The sequence below is a fragment of the Solea senegalensis genome, linkage group LG9 (assembly GCF_019176455.1).
Source record: "Solea senegalensis isolate Sse05_10M linkage group LG9, IFAPA_SoseM_1, whole genome shotgun sequence".
NCBI lineage: Eukaryota > Metazoa > Chordata > Actinopteri > Pleuronectiformes > Soleidae > Solea > Solea senegalensis.
Genome location: NC_058029.1, coordinates 9,217,278 through 9,229,809, shown reverse-complemented (window position 1 = coordinate 9,229,809; position 12,532 = coordinate 9,217,278). Strand labels below are relative to the sequence as shown.

Sequence of the window (12,532 nt, the reverse complement as noted above, 5' to 3'; positions counted from 1 at the left end):
CACCCTGATAAGGATGCACAGTGGCTCACACACAAATACAGAGCTCACCACCTTACACACACTTACACCAAGCCATTCAATGCTGATTTATGCTTCGACCAGTGCTGTCACATTTTACAGCTCTGTTCACCCTAAAAGAGAACATCCCGGATGCCAATGAGTGTAACATGCTGTCAAGGACAGCAAAGACCGGACAAGGTGCTATTGAAACCTGCCTTGTATTTCCCAAGGACAGGATGGGAAGAAACGTGTGTCTATTGTGTGCACTTATATTACAATCAGGCACAAAGGTGCATGCATTGCTTTTTTTATCATTGACCATCTCTTGTGTCAATTGCGGTGTAAAATATAAATGTAGTTGATGTGACACCTTGAGGACATTAAGTCTCATAAACTAAAAATGTGTCAATGACAATGCAGTCTCTCAATGTGGTCCTGGAAAAATAGCAAAGATGTAGGAGGTGATTATTGTGTTCAAACAATGCATATATATATGTACATATATATATATGTATGTATATATATATGTATATATATATATATATATATATATATATATATATATATATATATATATATATATATGCAGAATCTTAACTTCATACTATGGGTTTTATTCCTGGACTTGTGTTTGGCCATATCTACATATTGACATAACACTTTCCCACCTGGTCCTCCCAGCTTCAAAAATGTAGCATGAGGTTGGCTGCATGTTGTTTGTGTCAGAAAGCTTTCTGGTCTCGTTCAGTCATTCTAAGCACAAGTATGAGCCATCTCCCTCAGGTATTGTGTCTCGAGCACCTGAATGAGCCCATCATTAAGCACCACAGTGGTCCCTTAAGAAATATGGCTGTTTTCTGATCTCCATGGAAACGGACCTTGTTTTGCTGTCTTTTGCAAGAAAATGGATCCAGCCGTCTTCCCCCCTTGGCATCACTCTCACTGCTGCTCGGCTTTAGTGTCGGCAGCTTTGCTCCACAAGCTTTCTCCTCTCCATCGACTCTAATCTCTGTCTGTTAATTTCTTCACAGCTGCCTAAAGAGACGGGCCCCATTCGCTTACTACTTATCTATGTAGGTCACGTACTCAAGAACAGGAGCATATTCCATGGCTCTTGACAGGGTAGGATCAGAGAGGGGGACTGTGACTGCAGAGAAATTAAACTTTGAAAAGTGACGCCATGTCTGATATTTAGAGCAGCTAATGAATTAGGATGTGTGCTCTCCCAAACAAACAGAAGGCAGCAGCTATTCAAGCAGGGGAAGTGTGCTTGGAAGGCAGAAGGGAAGGAACATTACCTCACCCAATGTGTCAACTCTGAATGCATTTGTCGAGGCGACTGTCTATGCACGAAAATGTGTGTCTCTTTCTGTCAACCCTGCAAGTTAGTGTCATTCCATCTCTTTTTTGTGTGTGTTACATGATACTTGTATGGAAGGAGGCAGCATCCAGGTGCCCTTTTCATTTTCAAATCACGGGAAGGACCTTAATAACTCTCTCTGCTCCTTTTTGTTTTCATTCTTTCTCCAGAATCCCCGGCATCTTTTAATTACAGGCCTATTTTGGTGCTCGGCAGACTCATCTCTATGAGGATATTATCTAAATAAATGGCTCTGGGAGGTGTACTGCCGTAGCAATGCAACCAGCAAAAAAAGCTACTATAATCCTGAACAAGATGAGATTTCTAAAGAGAAACTCATCAACTCAAATAGCCTGACAAACAATCAAAGCCGTTAAACATACGAGCATTTATACTACAGAGTGTTCCTATCATTCATTTGCAGCAAAGCTGAAATATTGTGCATTTGTGTTTTTTTATTCAAGGTCTGTTAGCATTCATGCAGTTGTAGGCTTTGGTTTTCCATAAAAGAAAGCCAGAACAAGATGAACCCTAGAAAATACACAGTGTGTTGTATATAGAATATATAGTAGTTTTGTTTTTCAGTCATCTGAATTCGCAGGTTCCACGGTCCCCTGTCTACAGTATGTCACTGGCCGTGTATGGTTTTTAAATATATATACAGTTCTAGGGTTGTTCACTGTTGATTTTACTAATTAAATAATATCACCAAGGGCTTCTTTCAGTTAACATAAGAAAGGATGTTGCCAGAGTTGGCTATGTAGACATAAATGGTTCCTACAAAGAACAATTCTTAGTTTCAGGTGATTATACACTCAAGATTGTAAAATCATGAATAATACGGTCCGATTATGCCAATGGATTCACTAAAATCCTTCTCAGTGGCCCATTAAGCTAACATTAGGATAAATCAGCCACTATAACCTGCTGGTCATAGTGAGGCTGCAACCCCTGAGTTTATCTAATTGAGAAAAGCTGTGTTCAATTTCTAATAATCTCTTCATTAGAAAAGGAAGTGTTGTATTTCCTCTTTCAAAGGTTACAACATGTTGTGGCTAAATTACATTTATGACATTGTGCAGAAACCTCCAGGAACTTAAAAGGAATACTTCACCGATTTGCATTTAGCTTTGTATTATTAGAATAGGGGTAGTATTTTTGAAAAATTGTGCTTTCCAACCTCCGCTTCCCCTGAGTTGAGAAATATCTTCATTGTTCTTTGTTATGTGCCCACCAGTGACACTTTAGTATTACAAAGCTTAATGCAAATTGAAACACCCTAAACTTGAGCAGAGAGGACCGTATCTTCTAACTCCCGAATCTCCTCAAGTGGATACTACAAAATCTTCTCCTAGATTTACAAACTGCTGTCAAAATATTGATTTTTATCACAAAATGTATTTTAACTAGGTATTGTTTAACTAAGTATTTCATTGACAGGCTAGCTTTTGAAGATAATACACATGTCTCCTGCCTTTCATTACTTCAGAAAGCACAGAGAGTGCTCATTTGAAATAAGTGGCAAATGTTGAGAGATTCTCGTGGGGGAAACATGAATCATCATATGCTTTAATGCCATTGTTCTACAACATTTGCCCAATTCTTAGTAAGTAAAGTTAAAGTTTTTCCTTCCTCTTGCATTGCTTAGTGTCTCTGTGATTGAGCTGAAGGCCAGATAAGGCAGCTTTGAAGTGTGTTCATGCTCTTGCTCTGCCTGCTGGCCCGCTGGTATTGGCAGCAAAAAGTAACACATCTTGCGGGCATGGATTGTTGGCTGGCCGTCTGACTGTGTGCGTGTGTGTGCGTGCGTGTGCGTGTGTGTGTGTGTGTGTGAATGCATGGACAGCAAGTTGAATTTCCGGCTGCCGTTCTTGCTATCATTGGATTATTTGGCAGCCACCACCTCACCGGGCTCGATGCTCTCCGTTCATCTGTGTGGGCAGACGTGTCCTCTTTGTCCTTTCCAGACCTTAATCATGCTCTCGGTGACACACACATACACGCTTACTGACTGTGGTGGCAAAGCTGCTTCTGTGACCTTCTATGTCTCTTCCTGTTGGCACGTCCTTCCTTCCTGTCTTTACTGGGGTGTGATCTAAAATAAGGAATTAAACCTATTTTTGAGCATTCCCGGTGCTACAGGGTTACTGCATGGCACCTGCTAAAACCTTTGGTGAGAATATACTGGTGTGCTTATCTGCTGTGTTTCTGGGATATCATTTTAGGTTGTATGAACACCAAGTGTACTTGGGGGTTTTTGGCCTCAGAGGTTTGATGTATCACATCGACTGCACATTGTGACCAAGCCCACAAGGTGGAGCTGTGGATTGATTTTTGATGGCACCATGTGTCACTGTCAAGGTCAAAGCTGGGTGGTATTTAAATATTTCCTGTCTGAAATATTAATGTGAATAAATGTTTCTATTCATATTTAATTTTCAAGGAGTTTTTGTAATGACAGATGCTTTGGGAAAATACTACTTTTTATTGATGTATTGACAATATATCATTTTGTACTTGTATTTATATTTATTTTCCACGAGCTGTCTGTTCTTTTTTTTTTCCTTATGTCACTGTGGTTGAGTAGAGAAATATTAGTTGGAAACTGAAAGGATATTGATTTGTGATGCCCTCACCACAACCTTCATCTAACCCATCTCCGTACTACAGGGCCAGCGTCAGCTTAGTCTCCGCCAGATTACGACGATGCAGTCATTCCTGCATCTATTGAAACCCTCGGGAATGATTTTCAGTGTGACTGCGCTGGGCCTGATTTTCTCTTCCCTCTTCTTTTCTCACCTCAGCACTTCTCTTTCTGTACAATCCATTTCAATACTTCTCTCATCCACCATCCCCACCACCAGTTACTCACAGTCTAAGGCCAGTGCAGCAGCTCTTTCATCTTTGGATTTCAGTGCACTAGGCATTCATGCACGCTTCACCATGCTCTTTTCCCCCCTTTGATGTTCTACACACACACACGCAGGCTGACAAGCTCCAGTTTTCAACACACTAAACTAATCTGGCCATTTCAGGACTGCGACAGGTCGGGAGTCACCTCAGATGAGGTCAAATAAAGTTTGTTTGTCTTGATTGTAGGATTTCCACTAGGTTTATTCAAATGATTTTTTTGTCTAGAGTCCAGATCACGACACACATTATCACAGGGCACTTTGCATAATAAAGCAGAGAGACCTTAAATTATTATAGATAGAAGAAAACCCCAAATACAAGGAGCAAGGACTTGGTGTCAGGAAGAAAAAAAAACTCCCTAGGTAATCTCAGGGCTTTATACCTTGTCATTTCCTCAACAGCTGTCTCTTTTCTTACCCTGCCTTCATGATTTTGCTGTGTAAAAGTTGAAGGTCAGCATGGGTTTTAATAAAGACCCAAACCAGTACAGTTTCATCCCTCACAGTCCCCCACTCCAGCACCAACTGAGTAAAAATTGGTTGCCTTGGAGGCCATTCCAGGACAAACTATGGTCATATATTAGAGGATTTCGTAGCAGAAGAAAGCAGCAGCCCCGAAAAGCAATATTCCCTTGAAATATGTGAAGGGGTTGTGGCTGAGTGACGCTGTAGCAATGGACAACATTCTTTTTTCATTAACTATTATAAGGTAAATGTTAATGTCACAATTAAAAGGCCAGTGAATAATGACTTAATTGGTGTTTAGACATTTTCCCTATAATTCTCCATGTCTACTCTGCGATGCTGTGTGCCACTGGGCACTCAAGCATATCCTGAAAGACAAACGCACAGAGCACACGGAGCCATATGGGAGTAGCCTTTTATTCCCAGTGACCACTTTATGTGCAAATACTGTTTCCACTTGATTTTCCATAATCTATAAACTATTGGTCAACTGCATTTTCACCAGTCATACTAATTGCCATCAGCACATTCAGGCTGTAGAATGAGCAAAGCAACAGAGAATTTGTAAGACTGTAGTCTGCTTGATCACTAGACTGATTGATTCTCACCCTCAGGTCATTAAAAGAGATTGACATTTTATAAAAATATGCCACCACTGGCAGCCTGTTCAGTGGACCGGCTTTTATCTCACCCCACTGTATGTCTGCCAGTTATCTGCCCACACACTAAACTTTTAAAATATTCATATTTTACTTTTGAACATGTCAACATTTGAAAAACAAAATACTGAAATAAATCATTCTATCGTGTTGCTCTGCAGCTGATGGACAGCAAGTATGTGTCTTAGCATTCCTCTCTTGTGTGGACTGTGTGGGATGTGTGACTGGTGTTATCACACATTACACCCCTCTCTCAAATGTGTCGGTTTTAATGACTGGGGATGTAAGACCTGTTTCTTGTCCATGTTTATGAGGGTGGATGTGATTTGACACCTGGAGTTGTTCATTTCAGTCCAGGTGTGAGGTACAAATGTTCCTGCTGTGTTTGTTATTAGCTGCAGACTGCACTTATGGTAATAGAGAGGTTGTTGTTGTTTTTTTAAAATTCTGATTCAAATAATTTTGACTGAAAGTTTTGGATTTTTTTCTCTGGTATTAACATAGCATCTTCATCACAAAAACCACACGCTGATGTGTTTATCCAAAGTTTGATTTATTCATAGCTACTGCAACAACATTATCACCTCATGACGGTTTCTTGTTTCTAATTGTAAAAAGTTCATGCTACTACCTCTCAGCTTCTCTGTCACTCACTCACTGTGAAAGGAAGTGCTTTACACTTATGATTGGACCTCTCTCTCTCAGGACTGAAGATGACACGGAGTCTGAACAGACAGAGCCAATCATACATTTGTATTCTGTCTCGACCAATCTATAAGCCAATAAAGAAACTTTCCTTGTATTTATTTGATTTAGAATCAAGATACAAAGAAAGAAAAATACAAGAAAAACTGTTGAGAATAGCAAAATAATAGAATTTTATACATGTTATAAAACTGAAATGAATCGCCATTAACTTCTATGATCAGTTGCGATGAAAAATAATAAAAGATAGTTTGACAGCCCTACTCTTGGCTATTAAACTGATTCTAAACATAATATGAATGTACTCTTCACTGAGTCACTGGGAGGTGGTGTTATGAATTGCAGTTGTGTAGGTGAGGTTTGTTAAGTTTAAGTGGATGATGACCTGGTTTAGTACCTACAGTCTTGACCTTCACCAGAGGTCCACTCTTATCTTAAATGAATTAACATAAGATGCCCCTTCAGATGCAAAAATTGTGTTTTCTCTCTTTTTCTGATCTACTGTAAGTTGCTTGTTTTCACTGTAACAGATAGGCCACCACTGGCCCCTCCCCTGCTTTCCTTCCACAGCTGCCAGTGTCTGGGCTGCTTGTGTCAGTGTGGGTCAGTAGCTGCAGGCTGTTTTGTCGACTGTGCTTGGCGATGGAGAGAGGGAGGTGTATGGAGGACAGCAGACAGTTGTTATGGGCTCAGGCTGTCTTCTCAGCGCACATCGCTTGCTGCTGTAGCTCTTCACTGCGCTTCACTTCACTTCTCAACCGGTTCCTTTTGGCCTCTCCTCCCACTCAAAATCCCTCTCAATGATAACTCGTACACATTCCTCTCTGCCCTCCTATTCCCTTTTGTTGTTTGTCCTCACATCAGACACTCTTCCGTTGCCTTTAGCTTCCTTTTATCTTCTTTTCTTTTTATTTATTCAATTCTTTTAGTTGTTGTTTCCAACGTATCTTTTCTTGCCCGGTTTCTCCTATCCTTCACTTCTTCACTCCTCACTCCTTCATCTGCTGACTGAGTGTCTCTTCCAGCAGTCTGTCAGTGTTGCAGACGGTCTGTCCTGCTGAGCATTGTCAAGTCAATCAGACCACTGTCCTTCAAAATGTCCCCCCCAGTGAAGGAAGTTGTCCTTGTGGAAAGTTACTCAGACAGGCTTGAGTCATTCTCTCCCTGTGGCACAAACATCGCCTGGCAACAGGCCACTCGAAAAAACACCAAATCCACCACACCTCATGTTCCCAGCCCAGCACACTCACCATCTGTGGCAGATTGCAGTTATCCTGGTAGTTACCATAGGGAAGATAAGGAAGCACCATCAAAGCTGCATTACAATGCATGTGTCAGAATTCATTTTAATTCCTTCTTGGCTGTGCAACATCTGGCACAAACAAGTGGGAAGGGAAATATTTGTGTTTTTTTTTTAATCTGCATTATGTCTGGAAAAAGCACGTCAGTGCTTTTTAATAACCGCACTCCTGCAGTAATAATGAGAAATTGTGAATGCTCTTATGTGAACAGACATATAACCCTTCCATAGCTCTCCTGTGTCCAGGTTCTCATTGTCCTGACTATGAGAAATTCAGATCTATTTATTGATATTATTTTACAGCCAAATATTGAATGGCCTGTCTTCTGACCCTTCCACTCAGAAGTTTCTAAATCCTACCTTGATTAAAATAAGGAACTTGGTCACTGAAATAACACTCACCAGGCACCGGCTTGTGCAGAGAAAAAGCGCAATTAAAGCATCACCCTCGTATGAATGTTTTTTCAACCAGTAAAGCTCAGGCGCACAGGAGGCGTACTAATTTAGCTCATCATTGGCTTCCTTTTAATGCGATTGTCCCGCTGTGCAGAAAATATCTGTTTATATATAGATAATACATTAAGAGAATCACACCCATTAGTTTGAAATGTGACACAAATTAGTTACACCATGTATCGCCAAGCGAACCAAGCCTGTGAGCAGCAGTGCTCATTATTTAGTCTGCTTGGATGAAAGCTGTGCAGAGATAAAAAAAAAAAACATCACGCATCAGTGTAGATATTTATTTGTAGGCACCAGAATAAAATGGCCCACATAAACATTAGTGTCTGTATCTGTCAAGTTTATTAGCTGGCTGGCAAATGACAGTCAACAAGGTGAATCTCCGCTTAAACCAACTTACAACGGTTATATTGGTGCGTCTTTCCTTTTGACGGTGACGTGTGCCTTTAACTACTTCTCCTGCAGTTGTCAAGTATTTTAACAAAAGCCCTTTCCTGCATCCACACCGTCTCTACCTCCAGGACTCTGATGGCCCCCCCAGACCAGAAGGAGTTCACCCTCCAATCTTCTCCACCCTGCGCAAGTCCAGAGTGGTGTCATCCACCTCCGAGGAGGAAGAAGCCCTCACGGAGAAGTTCCTCAAGATCAACTGCAAGTACATCACTGATGGAAAGGTAAGATGCAGTCTGGTTTGTCTAAGGTTGTGCTAATATAAACTCCTTGTCAAACTTCTCACTCAGTTTGAGTCACTAGATCCTAAAACATACCCTGCACTCTTTGAAAGATGCAGGTGGTTTAATGACATTGGTTTATTTTCAGGGCTGCAATCAGGGCTGCAACGATTAATCGATTATTAATCAAGTCAAGATATTTTTCTGGTTTATTTGCTCTTCTTTAACCTCAGAGGAGCTGTTTTGACAGTGATGGTTTGTTTGTTTTGCTGCCTCTGCTGAAGGTCAGTGTTCTATGCTCTTTTTGTTGTTCTTTCTCAGAAATATAAGAGTATTTCTATAAGTGGCCAGTGCAGTCATTACATCAAATGTACTGAATGTTAGAGTTAAAGTTTGTGGTTAATGTGTTGCATTCTCTGGTTAGATGCATTCTCTCGTTAGATGTTTGGTTAGATAAAGAAGCCAGCTCCATACGAAGCCTTCATTTAATCCTAGTCCAAGTCTTTTCAGCCCTTTTAAGTTCTGAGGACTGTCCTGTTTGTCACTCACTATCTTGGTTTCATACCAAAAATAAAGTCCATGTACAAACACACACACACACAGATCCATGGTATTGAACCACTGTTGATTCACTCCTTGGTACCAAATGAAAGCACTGAAGTGGTCAGCAGCGCTGCCAGTCAATAACTTCTACTTGATTTTGGACATTTGTGGTGACAAATGGATTCAACCTCCAACTCTGATTGTGACAGAGGTGCTTTTGAATATCTTTTGTGGTATATGCGGATGCTTCGCTATTATTTCTTTTCATTTTCAATTTCATGTTATCATTTGCATAAATATTGATGTTTCCTTTGGTCCTGAACCCATCCCTCTCATTTCCTGTGTTTGGCAGGGTGCAGTGAGCGGGGTGTTGCTGGTGACACCCAACAACATCATGTTCGACCCTCACCGTATGGATCCCTTGGTTCAGGCCCACGGCTGTGAGGAGTACGGCATCATGTGTCCTCTGGAGGAAGTGCAGTCCGCTGCCATCTACAAGGAAATCACCGACCCCAAGATCAGAGAGACCGTCCCTGAGTAAGAGAAAGCACAGATAGGCTGAAGTAGTAGAATAATACTTTTTAATGACTACACATGTAATTATCTGGCGTGCAGTATATGCCGCCATAAAAACCAACACTGACCTCTAACTCAGATTTCCTCCTACATTAAGTCCTTTTCGTACTGCTACAATCAATGTAATATTCTGCTACGCACACACGATCGGATTAATTCAGCAGCCAGTCGACAGTTTACCACCAAAATAAAAGGGAAACGGCAATTACACCGATGTTAATGAAGTACGTCTTCAGCCTCCTACGTAATGACTGCCTCCCTTCTTTGTGCAGTAGGAAGCAGCCACTTGTGTTTGTTTCCACCTACAGATTTGTCTGAGTAGTCGTTGTTCTTTTTTTTTGTAACTCTGATTGTTTTAATGTTGTTGGAGCCAAATGAGCGCTCAAACAAATCTGGTGTATTATTAGATAGGTGCAGAGTGTTCTGCCGGTAGCAGGGTCTTGGTAGTGCTGCATTTAGCTGGTTGGAGTGTTGCCCATTGAGCAGTTATTGTGCTGGCAAATGACTGTTTTTGTGCCAGGCCCAGATGTTTTCTCGGCTGTTGATCCATTGTATTTGTCTCCTCGCTCTCTCTGTCTCGCTCTCTCCCTTCATCTGAACACCCAGCAGAACATCTGCCTGTAGGATTTGATTCATGGTGTTATACAAGTGTTTTATAAGTTTACATGCTACCTCAGCAAAGTTTTTGGACATTTGTTTTTTTTGGGGGGATTTGTTAAGTATTGGATAAAGAGAGAATACATGTCTGCATGTCTTCCCCCCACACAGGTGTGTTCAGTGGCCTGACAGGAAGTCATGTAGTGAGGATAATTATGCATTGACTGCAGTATGTACAATGAGAGCCAGCGCCGGTGCTGTATTCAAATGCATTGTGCGCTGGATAGAGATGTTAACGGTTTCAATTTCCTATCACCTTAACACATTAAGGTGTTAAGAAGCCCTAACCCTACGTTGTCTATTTCAGCTTTAAATTGGACATACTATATGTGCAACTCAAAGCAGTCAAACCTTCTCCTATTACTGAAACAAAACTAGTATAAAAAACGAGTGATTCTGTTGACAGAGATCAAAGCAGCCCATGTAGCTCATTAATATTTGTAAGGTATAACTATGGTCTATGTTTATGTACCATAACAGTCTGTCAGCTGTGCAGAACAGATGATAGTTTTATTATTTAGTTAATTTGATGCGTGGGGGAAATTATTGAATTTCTTGTTCAATGCTATGTTTTCTTGATGTCAAACAGCACGTTAAGCTCTATTGAACACTGGATCCTTCATTTTCAATTATGCAACTAGTTTCTTTGATTAAACCATTTTGTGTGTAACTGGGGCTTTCTATAAAAGACCTACAGTCTCAAACCCCAGATTTAATTTATTTTTCTGGTTTAGACATGGGATTTTCTTCAGACGTGTACTACCTCCCCTGGAAAAGCCCAAACACATTGATTTTAAAACATTAGACTATGGTATCGTCAGGTTTTACTCTATTGATCGGTTAGTAACGAAAGACATGGTGTAAAGATTTGTCGCGGGGCATTTTCAATAAAACCCTGAGTTGAATTTTCATTTGTAAACAGGCTAAACGCTTAGATATTTTGAACATCATGACTGACAGAGCTGCACATGTCATATTATCTCTTAATCTTGTTTTCAGTGACCTGGAGCCTCTGCCAGCTGAGAGACATCCTTCCCAGCAGAAGGACCCAGAGCATCGCCTGAGGGAGCCAGGGGCCAATGACAGCGCCAGCACGGCCCCACGCAGCACTGAAGGCTCCTTCTCTGAGGACGTCTTCACTGAATCTGAGCTTTCCCCCATACGTGAGGAGGAGCAAACGTCTAATGAGGACCTCCGCCTTGACAAGTCCTCTGGCGCTTCCACGGAGTCTGTGCAAACTGTCACCCAGATGGAAGCTGCTGGCACCGGTAACTTGGCCGCAGGCATTGCCCGCGGCTCAGTCAGCCAGCCAGAGGATCTCCCCATGGTAAAAGCAGAGGACAATCCACCGGACACTGCCACAGAAATTAATAGCCCGTCCCCCGTGGGGTCCAAGCAGCACAGTGTAGAGAAGCCACTAAGCACACCCACTACCACCACCACCACCACCACCAGCAGCAGCAGCACTAGCCAGGCCCAGTGTCCAAGCAGCAGCTCCTCTCGCCCGGGCTCCCAGAGCTCAGCCACCCCTGGTGCCACAGACACCACTGCTGTCTCAGCCAGTCCACAAGGGGATGTCAGTGAGGGGAGAGACATCTCCAAAACAGACACTATGCAAGGCAAGGAGGAGAACGTAGAGGAGACACAAAAGGACGGCACAGGGAACTCTGCAGAGGGTAAACCCACATTGTAATTTGTAAAAGTTTGAAAATGAATACATAGGACATTTCAGGTGATGAAGCTGTCCTCATGTTCTTGCCACAATGATTCATTCCTGTTCTTCATAAAGGTGCTTTAGGATCACATCTCTCTTGGAAGTTTTTTCTTCCTTGCTCGATAACCTTTCCTCTTCCACTCTGGGTTGCTCCTAGTAATTGGAATGTAAAGAAGAAGGGAAATGGCAACCTCTCTACTGTTATCAGCTTACTGGAGCTAGCTGGGCTTTATGCAGCTCTTTGATCTGTGGCTCTGGTGGTCTGGGCCACTCCTTCAGGCGATAAGCTAAAGCCTATCAAACACCAAAATGCCACAAACACACCTCATGCTCGAAGGGGAAATGCAGTGACGACTAAACCCATCATCAAACATCTTCTGAAAACAGCATTCACAGGCTTTGATTTCATGTGGATATTTGACAAACACTAAACTCCAGAAAGCCTGAAATATTTTTTTTTTCTGGTTGAAACATCTATCAACCTTTTAATCATATAGATTAATACTGG

At 41.7% G+C, this 12,532-nt stretch overlaps 1 protein-coding gene across 4 annotated transcripts in view; it reads left to right on the top strand.

The window, feature by feature from the left end:
* The window catches only part of oxr1a (oxidation resistance 1a), a 125,846-nt gene that overhangs the window by 95,502 nt on the left and 17,812 nt on the right, over nt 1-12,532 (top strand). For all 4 annotated transcript variants that reach the window (XM_044033991.1, XM_044033990.1, XM_044033988.1 and 1 more), the window contains 3 exons: nt 8,385-8,537; nt 9,430-9,614; nt 11,310-11,986. In XM_044033991.1, coding sequence (XP_043889926.1) covers nt 8,385-8,537; nt 9,430-9,614; nt 11,310-11,986 — 1,015 coding nt within the window. The remainder of the gene's footprint in view (nt 1-8,384; nt 8,538-9,429; nt 9,615-11,309; nt 11,987-12,532) is intronic.